Source organism: Hydra viridissima, unplaced genomic scaffold (genome assembly GCF_058129835.1).
Source record: "Hydra viridissima isolate aposymbiotic clone 2 unplaced genomic scaffold, HvirCarnegie_v1 scaffold_14, whole genome shotgun sequence".
In the NCBI taxonomy this organism is placed as follows: domain Eukaryota; kingdom Metazoa; phylum Cnidaria; class Hydrozoa; order Anthoathecata; family Hydridae; genus Hydra; species Hydra viridissima.
In genome coordinates, this window is record NW_028324313.1 from 4583266 (window position 1) to 4609013 (window position 25748).

The 25748-nt window shown below is 30.0% G+C and overlaps 2 protein-coding genes and 1 long non-coding RNA gene across 6 annotated transcripts; 2 read left to right on the forward strand and 1 right to left on the reverse strand.

Annotated features, from left to right (window-relative positions):
* The first annotated feature begins 6603 nt into the window (after positions 1–6603).
* On the forward strand, positions 6604–8892 carry LOC149878950 (uncharacterized). The gene is made up of 3 exons (XR_016446759.1): positions 6604–7168; positions 7373–8409; positions 8510–8892. It is a non-coding gene; the product is annotated as an uncharacterized LOC149878950 (long non-coding RNA).
* LOC145192486 (uncharacterized) lies at positions 7430–10770 on the reverse strand. 2 transcript variants are annotated; one of them, XM_090071162.1, is made up of 3 exons: positions 10052–10770; positions 9482–9547; positions 7430–9371 (listed from the first exon to the last, which is right to left on the reverse strand). In XM_090071162.1, the coding sequence occupies exons 2-3, from the start codon at positions 9488–9490 to the stop codon at positions 7563–7565; spliced, it is 1818 nt and encodes a 605-aa protein (XP_089927288.1). In that variant the 5' UTR covers positions 9491–9547; positions 10052–10770; the 3' UTR covers positions 7430–7562. The 2 variants fall into 2 exon arrangements, with proteins under 2 accessions (XP_089927288.1, XP_089927287.1); XM_090071161.1 differs by having other exon boundaries at positions 7430–9547.
* Positions 10771–12557: 1787 nt separating this feature from the next.
* On the forward strand, positions 12558–25360 carry LOC149878951 (uncharacterized). 3 transcript variants are annotated; one of them, XM_090071163.1, is made up of 5 exons: positions 12558–13574; positions 20369–20400; positions 20476–20556; positions 20687–20767; positions 20984–25360. In XM_090071163.1, exon 5 carries the CDS (start codon positions 23244–23246, stop codon positions 25158–25160), a length of 1917 nt encoding a protein of 638 aa, XP_089927289.1. In that variant the 5' UTR covers positions 12558–13574; positions 20369–20400; positions 20476–20556; positions 20687–20767; positions 20984–23243; the 3' UTR covers positions 25161–25360. The 3 variants fall into 3 exon arrangements, with proteins under 3 accessions (XP_089927289.1, XP_089927290.1, XP_089927291.1); XM_090071165.1 differs by lacking the exon at positions 12558–13574 and adding an exon at positions 19853–20118; XM_090071164.1 differs by lacking the exon at positions 20369–20400.
* Positions 25361–25748: the final 388 nt, after the last annotated feature.

Genomic DNA, 25748 nt, shown 5'->3' on the forward strand with positions numbered 1-25748 from the left:
CAACATCTTTTTTTTATTATGGAAAAGTTTAAATAATTATTTCTAACCCTAAATGGGGTTTGAGATGATAATTGTTGAAGAAACCCATCTCATGTACCTTTGACCAGCGTAGGACGTTGTACCTTTGACTGGTTTGTACTGCGCTTTAATTTTTTGCGAACTTAAAGAGGACACTTTTATGAAATTTTTCATCAAATTTATCAGACAGCTGTACTCTTGCATGTAAAAATCAGCGAAAAGCGTACTATTACTTTCTTGCTGGTATTTTGAAAGTTTTAAATATAATATAAGTGATAAAATAATATTAACAAATTATATTTTTATATATTTCTATATCTTATGCATTGTTTTATTTAATTTATTGATAAATAAGAGTAAATTTTACACTTGACACACAATCCATTATTGGAATGTATATTTTTATGTACTTATAATGCTTGATAATCAGTTTTAATAATTAAGTTAGTTGGCAGCTGTAGCAGCTTGATAATTAAGTTGATTATATAGTTGTACTTGATTTCTGTACAGCAATAAGGAAGTAAGAACAAATAAATATATAATCATTTCTGTTAATATGTTTTAATCTTAAAATGCCAAGGAGTAAGGTTGGTGTTTTTCGTAAGAAGATTTGCGAGAAGGATATGTTTGATGCAGTGAATTTTGTTCTTCAACAAAAAATGAGTCTAAGTAAAGCAGCAAGACATTGCAACATTAAAAAATCAACTTTGATATATCAGTTAAAGCAGTTTAAAAAATCTGGAAGAACCCAGTATTCATATTCACATAAGAAACCAAAAAAAGTATTCTCAACAAAAGAAGAATTAATTTTGGTAAAATACTTGGCAGATGCTGCAAATATGCATTATGGGCTTACATTAAAGCAAATCAGATTCTTTGCATATGAGTATGCTTTAGCAAACCATAAAAAAATTGAAACTTCATGGATAAAGAATAAATGTGCTGGTGAACAATGGCTATGAGATTTTCGGAAAAGATATAATGATAAGTTATCCCTACGTAAACCGCAGCCAACAAGTCTTGGTAGATCTTCTGCATTCAATAAAGAAACTGTAAGAATTGTGTTTAAAAATTATAGAAATGTTTTAGAACGTTATCATTTTGAGCCATCAAACATTTGGAATTGCGATGAAACAGGAATTACCACAGTTCATGTACCACCAAAAATCCTAGCCCCAAAGGGCAAAAAGCAAATAGGAAGTATGACTAGTGCAGAACGAGGCAATAATGTAACAATGATTGCAGCCATTAATGCTACTGGAAGTAGCATTCCACCATTACTTGTATTTCCGCGTGCAAAATTTAAGGACTACATGTTGAATGGTGCTCCTCCTGGAAGTGTAGGAGCAGCTAATAAGTCTGGATGGTCAAATGAAGTCATTTTTCTGCAGTTTCTTGAGCATTTTATTAGTAATGTACGACCTTCGGTAGAAAAACCAGTTCTTTTGTTAATGGATAACCATGAAAGTCATGTTAACATTTCTATTATTGAATTAGCTAAAAGATCGGGCATAATTTTAATGACATTTCATCCTCACACAACCCACAAAATGCAACCCCTTGATCGTGGTGTTTTTGGTCCATTTAAAATATTTTATAATAATGCCATGAATAATTGGATGATATCACCAGGAAATGCTGGTAAACCAGTTACAATTTATGATATATCTTACCTTGTTGGTCAAGCTTATCCTCATGCTTTTGTACCGATTAATATTGTTAACAGTTTTAAATGTACTGGGTTTTTTCCCTTTAATGAAAATATTTTTACTGATATTGACTTCTTAGCTGCAACTGTTACTGATAGGCCAATAGTGGATACTGAAACTTGCATTTCTAATGATAGCAATGAGGTTGAAACCACTCCTGGCAATTTACCATCAACATTGGAAATTGTTTCACCTGAAATAATACGACCTCACCCAAAAGCCAAATTAAGAAAGGCAGCTATTTCAAAAAGACGTAAGGGAAAATCACGCATTTTAACTGATACACCTGAAATGAAAGTTATTTTACATTCAAAATCTAATAATGAACAATGTCAAAAACCTTTTTCAAGACAAATAAAATCCATGGCAAAACAGATTATTTTTAATCAACATTCTGACACAAGTTTAACTAATGAAAGTTTTGATGAAATTGATTTTGGAATAAATATACTTGACAATGAATCAGAAAATAGTGAAATTGTTTCAGGAAGTTTCTTACTTGTCAAGTTAAGTGAAAAGAAATACTCTAGACATTATGTGGCAGAAGTTATTGAAGTTGTTGGTTTAGTTTACAAAGTTAAGTATCTTAAGAAATCAGGAGACAATAAATTTATACGAGAAGATGACAATGTTTATGATGTAGAACTTGAAGATATTATAATGAAAGTTCCATCACCAAGTGTTGGTCATGGATCATCTAGACGCCAGTATCTTATGTTTGATGTTGATCTGACATCTTTTACTGTACAGTAATGTTTTTTAATATAATATATTTTATTTTCATATTTTTCATTGTCTGCATTAAAAGATTTCCTCTAAAAAGCATTATGGTCAAATCTAAATGAATCTGACAACTAAAAATAGTTTTGGTTGGGTTTTAAGAGGTTTCTAAGTTAAAAACCTATTTAGGGGATATTAATCTACTTAGGGCCAGATTTTTTGTATGATCATATCATACAAATTACTTCCTATTGATATCGACATAATTACTTAAAATATAAAACTCCGCCAAGTAAAAGGGTTTTAAAATCGGTAAACTTAGGTACAATGAGTTCATTTCTAATTGCAAGTATAGCAAGTTATAGAAATATATTTTTGCTCTTAAATTATCTAAAAGAGAGTAACAACTTAATTAAAAACATTTTGTACAATTCAATCACATTTGAAGTTTCCAATCTTAACCCGAACCGTCCCATGTAAATAGCATCCAACTGAAAAAAATGTGACTAAATCGAAATAGTACTGATAATTGATGTCATTTTCTTTTATTTACTACAAAAAAACAAAAAAGCAAAATCATAAGGATTATGACCGTAGGTGTTACTTTAAAACACGGCCCTAAGTACAAGGACAATGAATGACCCTTTGTACAAGACTAGATACAAAACAAAATGTATCAAAAAATCCAAACTAAGGGAGACTTATGTAATGCTGCAGTTAGTAGTTATTTTTCAAAGCAAAATTAATAAATTGAATTACAACAAAACGTTTTACTTGGGATTGTAATATAAAAGCGACAAGAAACAAAATTTTACTTTAGACCATCAAAAAATGTTTTTTGGTTATAACTTGCTGCGGCTGTGTCTTTAATTTCTTACAAAATGGTTTTATATAAGCATTTATTGACATGTGGTTGGCTAGAAATTTCTTTATAACATATAGCAAAGCTGTAATATGTCATGATTACTTATTAAAAGTCCAAATAATTCATAAGAACTTATTAATAACATTACGGTCAAAGGAACAACACACCTCGGTCAAAGGTACAACGTACATGTTGTACCATTGACTATTTGAGTACTTTTTTAAAAACGCTCAAAAATGATACTTATTGGTTGAATGAGAAAAAAGTCAAAAGTATAATTTTTGCGCAAAATATAAGAGAATAACATTAACTTTGAATGGTATAAATTGATTCAACCGTCGAGCAAAAAAACGCCCGGAAACAAAAAGTGGTCAGAGGTACAACAGGTTCCCCTACATACATATATACGCATATACACAAATAAGAAATTATAAAATGTACATAAACATAAAGAAAAAAGTTATAGAGATTAAGAATAAAGTTAAGCGTAACTTTTTAGATAAAAATGATGGAGTGACTTTAAGAACAGATTCTTGGATCTAACGATAAAATCTGTTTTTAGGGTGTACGGAAGGGTGTTCCAAGAAAGGATACACTGATATGTAATGGAATTTTTTCCATGTTTAGTTGTCTGTTTTTGTGGGATGGTTAAGTTGTTAAAAGTGACTGATCTTAGGTTATGCCCACACGTTGTCCTACTGTTAAAGTAGTTACGAAATATGGAAGGAAGGAGACCGTGTTGTTGATCCCAGACAAATGAACAATTTAGAAACTGGATTAAATCATAGAAACGAAGAACTTTGGATGTAAGATACAGGATGTCATTAGGGAAGTCTCTTGAACAGAAACTAATTATTCGTATTGCTCTATTTTGAAGCGAAACAATTTTAGAAAGACAGACGGTTTTAGATTGTCCCCAAACTTGGCATGCATATTGTAAATGTGAACCAAAAATTGCGTGATATACAGATAGTAATGTTTCAAAATTGATGTAGTTTCGAATTTTTGCTAACATGCCATTGGAATGGTTTAGTTTGAGAGCAAGGTTATTTATATTTGTTTTATATGAAAGTTTCTCATCTATCATAACACCAAGATAAGTTATGTAACTAGACAAAGGCAGCTTTTGGCCACTTATTCTAAAGTTCAAGTATTTTGGAAGTATCTTGTTAGTTTTTTTAGAAAAGTTAGTATACTGCGTCTTAAATATTACTATTTCTGTTTTTTTAGTATTCAATGAGATTTTGTTTGCTCGGAGCCATTGAACAAGACTGGCCATATCCTCATTAATATATTTATTTAGTTTTTTGAGGGAGTTTGTCGTTAATTGAAGATTTGTATCATCAGCAAAATGATACGTGTTTGAATGTTTGATAGAAAGATTAAGATCATTGATGTAAATAATAAAGAGAAGAGGACCTAATATGGATCCCTGAGGAATATCAATGCAAACACTTTTGATGTCTTAGAAGGTGCCATTTAAAGTAACAAACTGTTGACGATTGGAAAGGTATGATTTAAACCATTGCAACGGGATGCCGCGTACACCATAATAGTTAAGCTTTGATAGGAGAATGCCATGGTCTACGGTGTCAAAAGCTTTTTGTAAATCAATGAAAACCCCACAGGCAAAGTTTCCATTATCAAGAGCAACTCTTATACTTTCTGTAATTTCAATAAGAGCGTGAGCTGTAGAATGCTTTTTACGAAAACCAAACTGGTGTTTATATAAACATTGATTTTGGTTTAGGAAGTCGTATAATTTATTATGCATAACTTTTTCAAAAATTTTTCTTAAATTAGAAAGAAGAGAGATCAGACGATAGTTGGTGCAGTCAACCGTTGATCCTTTTTTGTGGACTGGAATAACTTGGGCCAGTTTGAAGACATCAGGAAATATTCCTTTGCAAAATGAATTATTTAAGATGATACTTAGTGGTTTGCATAGATTTTTTGACACCAGTTTAAAAAGTTTTGTTGGAAGGCTGTTCGGTCCAACACTCTTACCTTCAATGATAGTGGAATTTATATAGTCGAGGGTTTCCTCTTCAGTTATTGGTTGCACATAAAAAGAGTTGCTACCAGGATTGGTCAGATACTTTTGAAAGTTGAATCCAGACTTCGGAATTCCACTGGATAACTTTGAAGCAACCGCAGTAAAGAAACTGCCAAAATGACTAGAGATAGCTTTAGGATTAGTTTCGCATTTGCTGTTGATCAGTATGCTTGTTGGGGAGTAACTTTTATTTGGCTTTACATTTATCAACTCTTTTATACCTTTCCACGTGTTTTTTATATTATTGATATTTTGACTGAAAAAGTTTGTGTAATATTCCTTTTTGCCGAACCCCATAAGATTGCCTATACTATCACGACATCGCCTAAACCCCACAAAAAGCAAATTCTTCCTTCCACAGTCTCTTGATTCCAAACATTTCCTACGAATTCCACCTCCAATTGTAATTGACTTGAGAATGCCTCTCGTTATCCAAGGTTTATTATTGCTAGTTACTTGATCTTTTGTCAATTTTTTGTAAGGGGCATGTTTGTTCAAAATACAATCAAAAATTTCGATTAGCTTTTTAAGGGAATAATTGACATCATTTTCTTCTTTTATAAAGTCATCCCATTCAACATTTGAAATATCTTGGATAAATTCAGCTTTTTTAAAGTTTTTAAAGCACCTCCTAAAAATAGGTTCAGGTGAAGTTTGCGGCATTATTATAAACTGAGCAAGATGATCAGATATTGAAGCTGTAAGATTGCCTGAGATTATATCAGAAGAATAAAAATTTAAAAAAATATTATCAATTACCGTTAAATATTATCAATTACCATATCTGTGTGTTTGTATGCTTATTTACAAGAAGAAAAAATTGAGTGCTAAGATCTGATAAAAGTGTTAAATACTATAAAAACTCATCTAAATTTAAAAAAAAAAAAAAATCATTTAATTTCTACGTTCAGAAAATTAGATGATGTGTTTTTAAAAGTGTAAACAAATCAGCATATTCAAGAATGTTAATTTACTTAGAAAAGCGCAACTTTAAACTTTTTGATATAATCTTTTGATATATATCTTATTTGAATCATTTTCTTATGCAACTGAGATATGCTTATTATGATTTCAGTTTTAGAAAGAGTTTAAAATGTTGATTTATATGGAAACATGTATAAATGATCAGTCAACTAAATAAGAAAGTTCGTTGCTACGGACCGTAGCCATTATTAAAAGTTGAATTTTTTTAAGTTTCTACTGCGCTTGCGTATAATAACTTGTCGCTTCTGAACAACCGTGGAAGTACGTTGTGTTAACATCAAAGAAACAGCCATTTGTCACGTTAATTTTTTTTAAAATCCTTCTTGTTTTCAGAAGCCATTATTTGATGTTTTTATTTTTAGCTTATAGAGTCAATTTATGTTAGTTCGTTCTCCTACAAAAAAATTTACGAGTTCATGCTTAAATTCCTTGACATCAGGTTTGCTAACTACAAAATTCTTTTTTAAACGTTGAATAGGAATTCAGTTAAATTTGGCAGTCAAATGGGAACTTTTTAGAAAACACATTCGACAGCTACGTGACGACAGCGATATCATGTAAATAGCACCTAAATTTAGAGTATTTCTTTCTGTGTAAAAAAAGCTTCAAATTAAAACGACGTGAAGAAACGACACAGTTTATACCAAACTAAACTTCATTTCAAAAATCAAATTAAACCAACCTTACATAATAAAAGCACAAACAAAATGAAATACAAGCAAGGTGTTAATAACTACTTTTTGAAAAAGTTCTAAATCAGAAAAGAATGAACAGTATTTATATCATATTTGTGGCATTACTTTACCATATCGCGAGGTTAGAATTATTTTGTTCTATCTCCAATTTTAAAAGTTGGGAGAAAATGAGTTATTAATTTTAGTTAGTAATAATAACTTTTAAAATACGCATTATTTTATAATTTTTTTTCTAAATAATTTGCTTAAACATAAATTGTTTAAAGCATAAAATATTATTTCTTTAAAAATAAAAACTAAAACTTTCAACAATTTTTACTTTTAGAAAAAATCAAAAACTTTCTCCCAACGCACAGTGGAGTATTAGTATGACAAAACCGCTCAAAAATATTTTATGGATTTTTTTTCGCTTTATTAGTTTAAAAGACAGAGTTTTATTAAAATTAAATGTTTAATTAAAAAAATAAAATTTTTTAAAGAGTAATTTATTATTAATAAAAAGACATATTCGCTTATCAAAGCTTCATGCTGAGATCATCATATTGACTGCTTCTTTGGAAAAAGGCAATGTTTTTTTTGTGCCGTTTTAATCTAGAACTACTTATGTATGGGTCTGAACTCAATAGCAGCCTATTTAATACGTCTGTATTGCAGTCAATACGAGAAAACTTTCGACTAAAATTTTGTCTGTACTGCCGAAAGTGTTTGTTTCGGGCTTCAGCTGCCTCCTCGGATAACTGGCCGATAGAGAGGATTGCATGAGTTATTACTTCGGCACCATACATCAAAACTTTATGCATGGTTGGAGACATGGGATACCAACCATACAGATTGATATACAGTTTAGCAGTTTCATGAGCAAAAGCGTCGAATTTAACAGCATCAATTTTATATCCACTTGAAATGACTTCAAGAATAACGTGTAAACCTTTTATCAAATCCAAGTTAACACCAGTTATTTGTGAAGATAATTCCGGGTTTGAAAAAAATCTTCTTGACGTATTGCCGTCATTCGTATTTCCAAACCCTGCTTTAGGTATATCTACTTGAAGCCCTAATTCTTCTTTGAAGGATGTTTGTATTTTCTTCTTTGCTTCTTTGACAATTTTTTTTTCCTCGTCTGATCGAGCTTGCCACTTTTGTAAAGGTATTTTATAAGCTAAATGAAGAAGCGATTCAAAAAAGCGGATCCTTGCATGAAGAATTGAGAGTCCAAATGAGATGGTTTCCGTATTGATTGGCTCTTTTTTAATCAATTTATTAAAATCTTTCGATGTTTGTCCACAAATGTAGCACCTCATAGTTGATGTAGTATCAGTTGCTGCGTTGCACACTTTACCATCTACCATTGTAAAAAGCAAGGTATGCTTTATTTTTCCAATTTCATTGGGCAACCTTGTTTCCCTGAGATTCCTTATTTGGTTTTTTACGTACTCTATCTCGTCCATTGTTATGTCTTTAGATTCACTAATGAAACGTATTCGAATGAGCCTGCAGAATCTTGGAGATGAGGTGACTGGGTTTTGCCATATAATTTTTTCCTGTTGGCCATCAATTTTAACAATCATTCTCAGAAGTACTAAAGAACTTTGAAAAATATTTGCATCACTGTCGGTGTTGTTTTGAAATTTTTGCTTAAATTTTGCTTGTTGCGATCCATCACAGCCCCAATTTGATATTAAAACCATATTTTTCTTTTCTTCAATTGAACACTTTTCTACAACCTCTGAGACATATTTATATAAGCGTAATGTAGTGTGGTCAAGTAATGCTTGTAGTTGAATTTCAGCTGTTGTTTCGGTTACTTGTATTGATTCCTTATTAGGGTAACATTCTTTTTTGGCTTGTTGTATTATTGAGTAACAGGGGTAGACATTTTTGTTTCTACTTTGAATAAGTTCCCACTGTTTTCTGGTAAAATCGCCTTCTACAAACAGTGCCAGTGCCTCTTGAGGTGTTAATTTATTGACAGTTACTTTTTTAAAAGCAGAGTTAAATGCTTTTCGGTATTTCTTTGCTCTGGTAGGCGTGGCAGTAATTTCTTTAATAAATTTTGAAACATCAGTATTTCCTGATGTGTGCTGGCTCATTCTGGCTGCATACGTCAACTCATCAACGGAGACCTGTTTGCGCAAATCCATAGTTTTTCGACGCTTGCTGCAATCACTTAGTTCTAAAAATGATTTTGATAGTCGTCCAGGTTTCTGTCGAATGTTTATTGACCAATAAGGTAGCTCGACGTTTGATTTGAGCCATTGTTTATTGTTTTTTATAAAACTTTCTTGTTTATAACTTGCAGCTATCCATCTTTTCTTGAAATCGCTCTTAAAGAATTTTAAAATTCTTGTTATGGTACTTTTTTGATCTATTGGATATTTCATAACTGTTACAAGGTGTTCTTCTAACAACGAAAACTTTTCATCAAATTTTTTACCTTTACCATCTTTCATTATTTCATATAACTCTCTTCTAGCGAACAACTTTTTGACTTCTGTCGAATCTACATGATAAATAATAAAATCAGTAAATACATAGTGGTGTGACCTTAACGAACGACAATTAAAAAATTTTTTTTTTTTTTTGAGATTTTATAGTTTGATAGTTTAATATATTAGATACAATTTAAGATTTACGTAGTTTGGTTAAGTTTGTACAAAAATATTTAAAAATTAGACAACAAGAATTTATTTTATAGTTATTTCAAGACTTTTTACGAGATTGTGTATATTACGAAATGGTTTACACACTATTTTTGAAGCGTTGATATAAAAAGTGGCGGACGTTGGCGGATAATTTTACAAAAGTATCTGGTTGTTTACAGCCTATAGTTATTGCTCGTAAAAAAATTATAACTCGACAAGACCATACTTGATAACAAAAACATTATTATATTATAATTTTATATGAAAATTAAAACTCAAATAGTCCATCATAAAAACGCTTTATATTTTGCACAATAACTACAGAAATTTAATGTAATTTTATTTCAAAATATAGGTCATACCTTTCTCTGCCATAATTAGCCGTTTATTTTTTCAAAACTGAACAATATTATAATAATAGCTGCAATAGCAAATGTCACAAACTTTTGAATTTTTTTTTCCCACGAAATTTCAAATAACAACGCCACGTTCTGAACAAAAATACGACAAAAGGAAAAATCGAGAAGAATTTTCTGTTACATAATCTAATGAAGCAATTATCTAGCTTGAAAATAATAAAATTAATAAGACTTTTATGCGAACTTGATTTTTTGACTATTGAGCGGTTTTGTCATACAAATACTCCACTGTGCAAAGTTTAAACTTGGAGATAGAACAAAATAATTCTAACCTCGCAATATATTAGGTACGTGTGTAAAAATTTCAAACCATTTATTTATTCAAGTTTTATATATGGTTCGAAAGAGCTCTGAATTTGTAATAAAATGGTGAAAACTTCATGAAAAAAGAATCATTACAAAAAAAGTTATGCTCATTTAAGTAACATTATTTTTATGAAGCATTGCTTAAGAAAAATGCAACTTTCGTATAAAACTCGCGTTCGGCTAACGGCAGCTTTGTAATAGAATCGTTGTTAATTTGCGAATGATTTTGCACAGTGAAATGTGCAAAACGATTAAAAAACGTAATTAAAAAAGTTTCGAATTAAAGAAACAAAGTATTTATAATGATTAAAACGTAATAGTAAAATTTATAATAAAATTTTATAAAACATGCATAAAAAAATATCGCGTTTTTTTTTTGCAATATTTACAATAATTATATATATATATATATATATATATATATATATATATATATATATATATATATATATATATATATATATATATATATATATATATATATATATATATATATATATATATATATATATATATATGGAGGTGATCTTTAAATACATTAAAAGCCTCAGCGTTTTCGCCTTATTTTTATCGTTACTAATGAATTTCAATGAAAGATAAACGTATAAATAACAGTTCTAATAAAATATATCATTATAATGAATAAAAAAACAAATATACTGAATTCAAAAACAAATATACTGTCAAAAACCGCCCCTCCCCCTAACACTAGGGTATGTGGTCATGTATATTTTTTGATGAAATTTGGAAGGGACATAGAAAATAGATCTATACAATTGCCTGTAAAATTTTAAATATGTACCAACATGCCTTCAATATTAATGCACCTCCGGAACAGAAACGAAATTTTAAAACCGAATGAAAATCACTGGTAACTGTAAAAAAAACAACAGAATTTATAACAAAAAGTAACAGTAACAATAGCAGAAACAGTTTTATAAGGTGTAACAGTCACAGTAACGCTAAAAGAGGTGGAAATGGTACCTCCACTGGGTCGAAAAATACGGTAAGTGGTCATGAATATTTTTTAATGAAATTTGGCAGGCACATAGAAAATAGATCTATACAGTTGACTGGAAAATTTCAAATATGTACCAACATGCCATCAATATCAATGCAGTGCCAGAACAGGAACACAATTTTAAATAGCAATAAAAAAAACTGAAAAATTTATTACACGTAAAAAAAAAACCATAATTTATTTAACATAAAACATTCTACTTTTTTAATAAAGTCTAAGCTGATATAAATACATCATTACCACACCGACTTCGAGCAAGCTGTGAAAAAAAAGATCACAGTTTTGGTCTTTAAAATCGGTGCCGTAAAAACCCAGTTACGCACGTACCTATATATATAATATATCCTAGCACACCTTTAATACAATTCCAGTAAATGAGTCACAAAATTTACAATAAGATGTCAAAATCTAATAGACACCCAAACTGATGTTATTAACTTGAATGTTAGAGTTTGTAATGCAAAATAATACAGATATAACATTTATTCCTTTATGCTTTTGTAAGACTTCCAATTAAAAATTATGCAAACAGAAAACCATCAGAAATAATAGATAAAATTATCTTACATTCACATTCATGATTATAAATGTTTAACAAGAAAAATTGGAATGATAATCTATTATTCTCTTTTCTGCACTTACAAAAATGATTACAATATAAAAGAAAAAAACCACACCTTTTATGATTGTCTTTTATGAAACAGTAACAAAAGGAATCTTTAAAAAGTTCATGCTTTTTTAGTATTTTTATTTTTAGTTGGAAACTGAAATGAAAGCAAGCTATGCGCTTTATCAATAAGGTATCATCTAGCCAACCAGATGGGTTTGTAAAAATATCTAAAGCCTAATCTTTATGTTGAAAATGTGGAATAAAAATTACTTTCAACAGAAACTGCACAACTACTGTAGTAAACTCTGATATTCAACACCACTTTTTTTAAGGATACTTTCAAAATCAGATTCAATATTTTAAAACACAATAAACTGGCTTTTCTTCTGCGATAGCTTACAACTTGTTACTATTATAATTGAAAGGAAAAGAGGAAGAATTTCTCACTTTATTTACTGTAATCTTTTTTCTCCCTAAATAATACCTTGATATAGATATTGTGAAGAGGGAAAATGATAATGTTTTCAATTTTAACATTGGAACGAAGAAAAGAGTGAGTCAACCAAGAAAAGACGTACGCACGGAGACTCATTGAATTTGTCATATGAATAAAAATAACAACAACCAAGAAAAGACGTACACACGGAGACTTATTGAATTTGTCATATGAATAAACGATATAGCGAAAAGAGAAAGTAAAAAATAACAACAACCAAGAAAAGACGTACACACGGAGACTTATTGAATTTGTCATATGAATAAACGATATAGCGAAAAGAGAAAGTAAAAAATAACAACAACCAAGAAAAGACGTACACACGGAGACTTATTGAATTTGTCATATGAATAAACGATATAGCGAAAAGAGAAAGTAAAAAATAACAACAACCAAGAAAAGACGTACACACGGAGACTTATTGAATTTGTCATATGAATAAACGATATAGCGAAAAGAGAAAGTAAAAAATAACAACAACCAAGAAAAGACGTACACACGGAGACTTATTGAATTTGTCATATGAATAAACGATATAGCGAAAAGAGAAAGTAAAAAATAACAACAACCAAGAAAAGACGTACACACGGAGACTTATTGAATTTGTCATATGAATAAACGATATAGCGAAAAGAGAAAGAAAAAAATAACAACAATCAAGAAAAGACGTACACGCGGAAAACTTATTCAGCCTGTCATATAAATAAATGATGAATAAGTTGCAAAACGATAAACAACCAAAAACTATAAAAAAAGCTAAAAAGAAAAGAGGAGGAGGAGGGAAGGAAAAGAGATTTAAAAGAGATTGAAAAGAAGATTTTATGAGAAAAGAGTTTTAAAGGAGTTTTAAAAGAAGATTTTATAAGAAAAGAGTTTTAAAAGAGATTTTAAGAGATTTAAAGAGAAAAGAGTTTAAAGAGATTTAAAAAGAAGATTTTAAGAAATTTAAAAGAGGAATTTATGAGAAAAGGATTTTAAAGATTCAAAGAGAATTTTATGAGAAGAATTTATGAAGATTTTAAAAGAAGAATTGGTAAGAAAAGATATTTGAGTAACTTTAAATAAGTGTTATTATCTGTATTGATTTATTGATATTTGCATGAGTTAATATTAACAGAATATATATATTGATGAGAATATTTGAGAATATTTGTTAAGAAAAGTAAGTAAGAGAAGAAGAACCAGTAGTAAGTATTTTTGTTTGCATTTCGATTATTAATATTATTGTTATTACTATATGCGTTAAATATTGTTATTAAAAAAGTATGATGCTCTAACCGCGCACCTTACCATAGCTGCGCCGTAATATATTACCTGAGGGACCGAACATAGAAAACATTTAATAAAACCCCCCCAACCTTGTTTCCAACCTCCATATACCTTCTCACAACCCAAACCTAGCCCTTTCCTAACCAAATACTCCCCAGACCATCAAGCTAGCTCCCAACCTCCATATACCTAATCCAACAACACACACTAAACCCAAACTAAACCCTTTCCCCTTCCCTTTACTTCTTCCCCCCGAAACTTAATAAATAAATAAGAAACAATAATAGTCAAAAATAAAACAAAAGCAACCCACCTCACAATATATATATTTCAGATGTGTTCTTTTACCAAATTTTAATGCTGAGGAAAAACAACTGGTACTTTCTTCACAGGGTTTTTCATTACTTTTGAACTTTTTTTTTTTGTACAATACAAACATTACTATCCACTATGGAAGGAACTGCAATACAGGAATCCATTCTTTTTTGAATTTGGGCTTCAGTTGCATTAGCCCTGTGTTAAGGCCGACGTCGGCCCTAGCTTGGGCCGAGCTAGATACATCGGTTTAACATCGGCTACATTGTTTTCAACAAAATATTATCGGCTGAACATCGCACGTAGGAGTATTTGACGATTTTAGCTGGCCAAAATTGGAATTATTAAAAGTGGCCGTACCCACTTAATTACCTACCCTTATTATCTCTCGATAATGGTCGCTTAATGAGCAGTTAATGGTTTGGTTATAAAAGTAGTAATTGGAACTACACAGTCTAGTTAAATATCCGATCTATAACTGCGTGGTTCATTTTATTTACGAGCGATTTTTGTGGTGTTTATTGAAGCTGTGTACAAGTGTTTACAACAGAAGCTTTACAGTGTTATATCATGGATGAATCTATGACAGGTATGTACATTATTTACTCTTACTACCGTTTTGAAATATTAATTACCACAAAAGTTATGTACCATGAAACTTAGCATTTTTTTAACGAATTTTAAAGTAAATTTTGACTTTAAAAGTAAAAAAGTTGTAGTGCGCATTTAAACCCTCTTAGTTTTTTTCGTTTTTCTATGAGTTTATACCACTAGCTATTTAAAAATCTTAATTTCAACTGCCTGTTGATGCCATCTAAATTTTAATCATGTTCTAAGCACATCAAGGTCCAAGATGAATTTTTCAACTTAATTTTTTTTTTCTAGATGGGTCATCAGGAATGCAAACAATCTCTCGTTTGGATTTCTACAACAGTATTCAGCAGCAGGAGGCTCCAAATTTCAATGAAAAAATGGACTTAGCTGATCAAAATTTGTTATCAAAAAATTAATATACCGAAGAACTAAAAACAGTATACAAGCGTCAAATGTCGAGGTTAAAAGCTATTTTTAGAAAAATGTGGTCGTCTTCATCCAGAACTCATGAAATATTTATTAAGAAGCAATGCCCTTGGCTGCAAGGGAGTTTCCAAATACCGGGTACCCCATCCACTCCATCATCAGCAGGACGACCAAGAAAAAGTTTTGTCGATTCTAGTGAACGTTCAAAGAGGAGAAAAACAGAACAGCTCAGGAAAGATGTGGAACGAGAAGCTATTGTTTTTGCAGCTGAAACTTGTTTGACAACAAGTGGCAAAAGAAGTGCTGCAACCGTCCTCAAAGATCTTAAAACATCTCCCAAACGAGCGGGAAAGTATAAAAAAGCCTATCGCAGCAGTCTTAAACCTACAAAAAAATCATTGACACCGTTAGAGGCTCTTTTAATATTTACTGACGCAGGCCTAACAAAATCTTAATATGAAATCGTACGTACAAGTGACAAGAAGCAATAGCCCTGCTACAGTATTTTGGTCGAAGAAAAAAAAACATGCTATCCTGATCCTGATTCGTTCACAGTCACAGAAAGTTTAGCTGAAGTAGACTTACAAAGTCTGTTAAACCATACTGCCGAAAGATTGGTGTTGTATTTAGAAGAAGTTATCAAGACTCTAACGGAAAGTGGGCGTAAACATATGAAATTATCTACGAAATGGGGTTGTGATGGCTCCCAGCAGACACAGTTTAATCAAATGTTTGAGGATGACTCTAATTCTGATGGCAGTATATTTCAATGCTCAATGGTTCCATTACAGCTAACTTGTGGAGTAAATAAAAAGGTTATCTGGCAAAACCCTACACCATCGTCTCCAAGGATTTGCAGGCCAATTCGAATTAGGTTCATAAAAGAAACTGCTGATGTAATAGCTGAAGAAATTGCTTACATGGAAAACAAAATTGCAGGCTTGAAACCAACTCAACTTCAAGACATAGCAGTAGAACATGTGATGATGTTAACTATGAATGACGGAAAAGTCTGTAACGCAGCAACCACCACTAAATCGACCATGCGATGTTATATTTGTGGAGCAACATCAAGAAAATTTAATGATTTGGACAGAACATGTGTTGACAATCAAAGCAGCTACAAATTTGGACTATCCATTCTGCATGCTAGAATACGGTGTTTTGAAAGTCTCCTTCACCTATCATATAAATTGCCTGTAAAAAAATGGCAGAAAAGGCTGAATGAAGATGAGAAGAGACTCATCTCAGATAGGAAAAAGAAAATCCAAAATGAATTCAAGAGCAAAATGGGCATTCTTGTCAACATACCTAAGGTTGGATTTGGGAATACCAATAACGGCAACACAAGCAGGAGATTCTTAAACGACCCGGAAACATCTGCAGATATCACTGGAGTAGACTTCCGTTTAATTTCCAGAATGAAAATTATCCTAGAAGTAATTTCCAGTGGCCACAAGATTGATGTAGAAAAGTTCAGACAGTATACTTTAGATAATGCAAAGCTTTATGTTGAACTATACCCCTGGTGTCCAATGACTCCAACTCTGCATAAAGTTTTAGTACATGGTCCTTCGGCAGCCTCTTCCGACAATTGTCGGAAGAGGCTGCCGAAGCCAGAAACAAACATTTCCGGGAGTACAGACTTAGCTATGCTAGAAAATTTTCTAGAAAAGATTGTAACCAAGGTATCATCAATAGGTTATTGTTAACATCCGACCCTCTGTTGTCCAGCATTGGGAAAAAGAAACACAAACTTAAAAAGCCTTTTTCAAAAGAAGCTGTGGAATTGCTTCTTCCTGGAGAAGTCCAAGATTCCGACACTGAAAACAACGAAAATGAAGAATATTCTGACAATGACGAAGTGGATTCTAATTAAATATCAAAATATAGTATGTTATTTACCATAATAAAGTTTGAAAAATAATATATCTTTTATTTCCTCAAATCCTATTGAATAGAATAAAATGTAATCCCTAAAGTACCCATCTTTCCCCTATATTGAACGCCACTGGCTTGGATTTGTACAAAAAACATTTAATTTACAATTTCTTGTCATATGGTAAAGTTCTCAGCTGTTAAAATGAGAGAAATAATTTTGGCCAGCTAAAATCGTCAAATACTCCTACGTGCATCGGTTATATGTCTGTTCGCCGACGATAGGCTAACAGAGATTCAGCCGACGTTCAGCCGATTGGGTTCTGTTTTTTATTTCAATGGTACATTTTAATAAAATACCGAATATGTATCAATTAAATTTGAAAAATGGCAGCATACTTCAATGAATGGCGAAGTTCTGAATGGCGAATCTCTGAAATAACAATATTTTTTAATGCATAGAAAAGTTTATGCTTTTACTTTGTCAGTTAATTTTATTTAATAATATCAGTTAGTATTTATAAGTAATAAATGTTTTTTTCTTTATATAAATAGATATTTAAATCAAAATTTATATACCATTAATTTAATGGGTAATACTACAGTTAAGCGGCGTAAAATAATTTATAATTTACGCTTGATTAAACTCTGCGATGGTGAAAATGAAAAAAATTAATCCGAAAGTGACGTTGCGAAACGTGAAAAAAACCACATTCGAAATGGAAAAATTAAAAATTTATAAAAAGAAAATAAAAGAAAAGAAAAGCCTCATACAAAAGATAAGTAAAAGTAATAGTCACTGTTAAATTTTTTTATTTTTTCATTTTTATAATATATTATACGTCTTATAAATACATATACAAAAATTAGTTTTATTAATTAATTCTGCACTGAATAAATCGTAAATGTTAAGTAAATAGTTATTCTTAGTTAACATGGTAAATCTTTGTTTAAATGCAACGTGTTGGTCGTGGAAGACCAAGTGCTCCAACAACTATTATTACTGAAGATGAAATCCTGGCTGAACCACGTGTGTTGCTGGCAGGGCCGCCAAGAGGGGGGGGGGGGCCAAAGGGACAGTTTGTCCCGGGCGGCAGATGTCGATAGGGCGCCAGATGCCAAAGTAAAATAAAAATAGTTTTATTAATCTTAAAATGCCACAATTGAAATGTATATATTACTCGCGTTATATCATTATTTTTAATTCCTCGAAAAAATAACAAACTGTGAATACAATTTAGAAATAATTCTATTCAGAATTTAAAAAGTAATAGTAAATATTTTTCAACTCTTTACGATCAACTTATTTATGGTAATTCATGTTTAAGATTTATATTTAACTATTGAAATATTGATTAATGACATTAGCTTTTTGAGATTGAGTTTATAATTTTTTGATGAGTTTGCGTAGTTGACAATGCTATTATTTTATTGATGCGTACGGTTATTTACAGTAACTGTTAACAATGAATCGTATAAAACTTTCTGGTGCCCAAAATAGGGCATTGGCTTCCAAAAGGGTAAAAGAATGTGAAAAAAATAAACAAATGCTCCAAGAATTACGTTGGTTTTACAAAGCTACTAATCAAAATACTTATTTGAAGGTGATTTAGTAGAAATATATAGGTCTATATATATATATATATATAATTTTTGAAGCAATTTACGAATATTTTTGAAATTAATCATTTTTCACACAATGCCAATATCCGTTGCAGAGGGTGAAAGATCTTTTAGTAAACTTAAGATTATAAAAAACCATTTCAGAGCCACCATGGGACAAGAGCGACTTTCAAATCTTATGATCTTGTCTATTGAAAATGATCACGCGAAATCATTGTCATATGATAAAGTAATTAATATTTTTGCCTCGAAAAAAGCTCAAAAATTTTATTTATGTTAGGAATTGTTTATGCTGCGGTTAGTTAGCAAAAAATGAAATAAATTTAAAGTAGCTATAAAGGCATAATGTACTTATTTGCTTCTATGCTAAGTATATATATGAAGCGAAATCTATAAGGGCGCCAAAAACGTTTTGTCCCGGGCGGCTTGAAGGCTCTCGGCGGCCCTGGTTGCTGGGGTCAAACATATAAAGAGCTTCCGATATTTTCGGCGTTTCTATCTTGTGTGTCTCGTCATTATCCTCTGTAGTTGATAAACAAAACAGCTATTTTTATAGCCACATATTTTTTAAAAAAATATATTCAGTAAGAACAATAATTGTAGTATCCTATATTTGTATAATTGTAGTATACTATAATTGTAATAAGAAATTTGTCTAAAACAAACTAAAATTATACAATCATAAAATATAAAAATTTAAATTCCTTTACATAATTAATAATGTAATAAGTAAATATTAACAATATAATTGATAAAATAATTAAATATCAACAATAAAAACAAAAAACAAAAATATTAAACAAAAACGAATTTAAAAAATAACTGCTTTGAAATTTATCTACTTTGGTTTTTATAATTAGTTTAAAAACTTTTAGCCTCTGCGAGCGAGAGCGCTAAAAGCAAAAATATTAAATTATTTTACGCCGCTTAACTGCAGTATATTTCCATTTAATGGTATATAAATCAAGATTATTTATAACACTCTTAAATTTTAATCATTAAAATTTAAGAGTGTTAATAATTTTTATGATTAAAACTTAAGAGTGTTAACACTTTAGTAGTGTTAACACTGAAGATTATTAACAATTATTAATAATCTTGATTTTATTAATACTGTTAATATGTAGAATTGTTGTCAAAATAAATCTAAGTATATTGATATTATTATTTAATGCTGTTAAATTTTAATGGTACTATTAAATACCATTAAAATTAAACAGTATTAAATTATAATCTTGCTTAATTTTCTTAAAGAACAGAGCAGTAATAAATTAGTGAAACCACTTTTTTTTTCTTTGACAGTTTGTTTTGTAGCCTTTTAATTATAGCATAAGTTATTATAATTCTTTATTTGTAATTATTATATTTATATTTGTATAAACTAGCTCTATAATTTATTAATGGCATCAAATCATGATTTGATAGGCAAAGGGCAAGTTCGAAATTGTCATTGTTTTTTATAACAATTCTTGGTAAATAATATTAAATAATTAATAGTATCAATAAAATAATAATAAAAATACAAATCATTTATCTATAAATAATTTGAAACTTTGGTATAAAGATACAGAAAATTAAAGTTTTATATTGTTATAACAAAGTTTGATATCATTTAAGGTTTATGACATAAAAATATAATGTTGTAGTTTATCTAATCTTTTTGTAATTGTAACAGTTTACTTTATACTATATAGCTTTAGTTTAATTTAATATTTCATTTAGACAAAAATCATTGTGCACAAGTTCAATCCTTGGTTAGAGTTTTTCCAATGTTTTCTATAAATTGTGATGGGATGGCATTTAAAGATATATAAAACCAATTTATTTAGGTACTTTTGAATGTGGTGGATCAAAAAACACAAGCATGGATAAAAAAGAGGCTACGCAACCTGATCCAAAACATTTTAAAAGTAATTCTTTTTTAGATAAATAATATTAATAATTTTATATATATATATATATATATATATATATATATATATATATATATATATATATATATATATATATATATATATATATATATATAAATTTTTATAGGGGCTGTTGAATAAAAGAAATTGAATAATGCTATGGATACAAATGATTGTGACAGTGCACATCCTGATCCAAAATGCCAAAGTAACTTTTTATTTAATTAGTAATTATATAAATAGGTATACTCTTCTGGCTGGAAGTCTATATCGGCTGAAGGTGCATACACTCCATTAATTGCACCATCAATAGCAATAATGTCACCTTAAATAAAAGTCGTTTATCAGTAACCTAACTACGCTATGATTTATACTATATTGTAATTATTGATATGTCAAAATTTAATTTTATATTATTTTTTAGATGCTGCACACATTGGTCTTCGTAATTCATATGAATTAGAAGACCAATGCCCAGAAAATATCGGATGTTTAGCCGATCCAATTTTTTTGATGATTCGACAGATTCAAATTAATTTATTTTAAAAATATATTTAATTTTGATTTATATTTGTTTTGTATATATTTTAGTTGCTTAATCCTTTTTTTCGTAAATATCTTACATGGTAACGTTTAACTTTCAACTTACATAAAACTGATTTCAGTTGCTTACACATGTCACTATTTATAAATAAAAAATTTACATATTACCTATTACAAAAAAGAACTTTAAAATATTATTACTTGAGTAATATTTATAATGATATATTATAATAATATAAGGAAAATTTATAATAATATTTATAAATAGTAATACTATTTATAAATAAAAAATTTACATATCACCTGTTATAAAAAAACATTTCAAAATATTTTTACTTAAGTTATAACATTTTAAAATTGATTCTTATAACAGAAAACAATGGAAATATTCATACTAAAGTAATAATATTTTATATTACTAAATTTAGTAATATAAAATATTATTACTTAAGTATGATATAAGCGGTATCGCGTCGGCTCAATATCCTCGTTTTGCGAGTTGTTGCTGCGTATCTGCGCATGCGCATAACTGTCAGTCTTGTTTAACGAGCTACTTTTTTAACGTGACACAGCACAGTGGGTCAAGGTGTGCCAAAATTAAAAAAAAAATTTTTGTTCAACGTGGGTTTAATGGTAATAGTTGTTTTCCATACTTATCAAGCTTTAAAAAAAAGATATTTTTTAGCTTTTATATTAAATTTTATATGGCCTGTTGAAGTTAATTTTTTTTGCCAGATTTGTAAGTTTTAAAATAAAAGTTAATAAAATATATGTGTTGCTACACAGAAACTGTCACCTATTTTTTAATTAAAATTATTTGCGCTATAATTTTTATATATATTGATAGATTGATACTCTTTGAAACAAAATAACTTACTTGCAAATTTTTTGCTTGTAAGTAAGAAATTTTATTTAATTTTTAAGATGATGTGTGTTTACAGGTTTTTTTTGTGTAAATTTTTGCTTACTTTATTTAATTAAAAAAACCTCCAATATCCTCCAGTCTGAAAATGCATTAAAATCTTTACTAAGTATATATATTATAATTTAAAGTTAGTTTTAGCTTCAACAAAGTACCACCTTGCCCAAAAATTAACTTTTAGATAGCAGGTTATAACTAAAATTTTGCCCGCGACAAACAAATCACGAGTTTTTTTAATTAGTTAATTTTTAATTAATCACTTGGCTTTTTAATTATAAATAAAACACATCATCTTTAAACTTTTAGGCATAAATATACTGTCATTTAAATGATTTCTAATCAATGTATTTTAGAATTTATAGGTTAAAATGAAATACATTGATATATATACTAGAGATGGGAAACGAACCGAATCCGAAACGAACGAACCGAACTAGAACCTTATTTACGAAAGAACCGAACCGAACTCGAACTTTACTTGTTACTAAACCGAACCGAACCCGAACTTTAAAACTGTTGGGAACGAACCAAATTAAACCAACTGTCCTTACCCTAACCATGCCAAATTCGTTTGAAAATGTGAAAATTTTGCAATTTGCACCTCACTACAATACATAACATAATACAAAACATAATACATAACCTAATGTGTAACATACCGCGAATTTAGAATTATTTTGTTCTATCTCTCATTTTAAGTGTTGGGAGAAAATGAGTTAGTAATTTTAGTAAGTAATAATTACTTTTAAAATATATTTTATTTTTTAAAATTTTTTCTAAATAATTTGTTTAACTCAAAATTATTTAAGCCATAAGTTATTATTTCTTTAAAGACTAAGCTAAACTTTTGACAGTAGGCTACTTAAGCTACCATTATCTGTATTCAGAAAGTTACTGCTTTAATGTTTTGTACACTTTAACTGCAGCTATTAGCAACTGCATTGTTTTTTGAACTTTTGAACTTGCAGTATAAAAGCATTGCAAATTATTTCAAATTATTTGCAATGATTTAACTACTTAATATAACTTTAATTTATTTGTGTTTTATCAATGTGAATGTAAAGCTTTGTAACTAATAAAAAAACAGTTGTGTTGATACCGAACCGAACCGAACCCGAGCTGTGCTTAAGAACCGAACTCGAACATTAGATATAATCGAACCGAACCTAACCCGAACTTTAAAAAAAAGGTTCGATTCCCATCTCTAATATATACCTACATGCAAGAAAATAAATTAAAAATCTCTGACCATGGTGTTTTAAAGGATGTTATCAATGGTATGAATCTGGTAAACCCTAACCCTAAGCTGGAAACATTGCTAACTCATATAAGAAAGAGATGGCAGGACTTAAAAGGTAACCGTATTTGTTTAAAAAAAAAGCATAAAGAGTGGCTACAGACAGAGAATGATGTTTTTACTGATATTCCTGTGAAACAAGATACACGTGGCAGGCCTTCAATTGATAATTTTAATGAATGTTCACTTCGAACAAAGTACAGGCGCACCAACTCTCTACAACATGGGCATTCATCGAATGAACTACTTTTTGCAGCAAAAGTTTCCCTTAAAAAAGAAAATAAACTTGATGAGGTACATGCAGTAAAGAGAATTTTTGACAATAGTAACAAAATATCTCAACAACTCTCTGGCAATGAGGCTCTAGCTTTACTTTTAGATACAAATATGACCAAAGATGGATATCAACTACATCGAAATGCTGCTTTGAGAAAAAACTGTGAACTTTATCCTTCATATCACATAATAAAGGCAGCAAAATTATCTTGCTATCCAAATGAAATAGAAATAGATGATTTTTTTGCTAAAATCTCAATGCAGAGCTTGGTCGACCACACTGCACAAAGACTATGTCAAGTACAGAATGAAGTTATTGAAACAGTTGCTGGTGATACAACCATATTTGCTACTTTAAGACACAAGGCAGGATTTGATGGCTCAACAGGACAAAGTGTCTATAAGCAAACAGTGTCTAAAGATGGTATCCGTAATATACAAATAGAAGAGTCATTGTTTTTAACTTGCATAGTACCACTTGACTTGAGCTCATTTGCTGGTGGAAAAAAGACAACTTTGTGGCGAAACCTAAAACCATCATCAACTCTGTATTGTCGCCCTTTGCGTTTTCAGTTTGAAAAAGAGTCTAAAGATATTATAATCTCTGAAGAAGCTCAACTAAAAGAAGAAATAAGGAATTTAAATAGTACAAAAATTATATTAAACAATGGAAAAGTACTTCAAATAAAGCATATGATTGAAATAACAATGATTGATGGAAAAGTACACACAGTTTTATCTAAGGCCACTAACTCAAGTCAGTGTTGCTCTATCTGTGGATGCTCACCAAAAGAGATGAACAACATTGATGCCTGTATAGTAAGAAATTACCAGGCAAAAGGCTTGCAGTATGGTTTATCTACACTGCATTGCTGGTTTCAATGTTTTGAATGTTTTCTGCATATTGGTTACAAGTTGCCTATCAAAAAGTGGCAAGCAAGAACAGCAGAAGACAAAGCACAAGTTGCTGAAACAAAGACTCACATCCAACAAGCTTTTCTTCAACAGATGGGCCTTGTTGTTGATCAACCAAAGTCTGGAGGATCTGGTACATCTAATGATGGCAACACTTCTCGACGAGCATTTACTGATGCCATTTCTTTTGCAAATATAACAGGTGTCAATAAGGAACTAATTCTAAAATTGGACATTATTTTGTCAAGCATATCAAGTGGTTATGAAATAAATACTGAAAAGTTTACCATGATGTGTACAGAATCTGCAAAATTGTTTGTGAAACTGTACCCATGGTACTACATGCCACAAAGCCTCCACAAACTGCTGATCCACGGCCCAGCCATCATTTATAGAATCTCACTGCCAATTGGAATGATGAGTGAAGAAGCACAGGAGGCAACAAAAAAAATTTTCAAACGGTTTCGTAAACGTCATGCTCGAAAAGCTTCAAGATGTATGGCAAATGAGGACATTTTGAAAAGATTTCTATGCTCATCTGATCCTGTCATAGCATCTTTGAGGCAAACCTGCACTTCAAAAAAGAAAGACTTTCCTGTTGAGGTTTTGGAGTTATTATTATCAGGAGATAACATTGTAAATTTGTAAATACTTCATTTAAATATATGCAGACATAGATGGTTGCCTTAAAGTTGTAAATTGTGTTTGAATGAGTTGATAAGACATGAAAGTATTTTTTTCATAAGATTGTGTAGCTATTAAAAACAGTAAAATGTATTTTTTTAATGTTTGTTCTGTGGATTGTGTTTGAATTGAGTTGATAAGATGTGAAAAAATGCATTTTTAAATTTTTTTTTGCTGTATTTTTAATTATTAAGAAAAAAAATTAATAAAATCATTTTTTTAGTCACAAATATGTTTAGAAGCTCTAAGTATGTTATTTATATCAAATTTAATAATATTTAATAAAAAAATAATTTTGGCACAAAAATGGGCATTCTGACCCACTGTGCACAGGCACAATAGGGCACCGTTTTGCTTTCATCGCGCATATTTTAAATAAATTAAAACTAAGGATTATGGGATCGAAATGCAGACAAACAACACAAAAATGTATAACACTGCAACAAGTGTCTTAGTTTTTCTCAACAAAAATGATAAAAAATGATAAATTAGAAAACTGAATTCCCTGACTATTCCCTGTTTTCCCTGAACTTGCTGACACCATGTATGTAT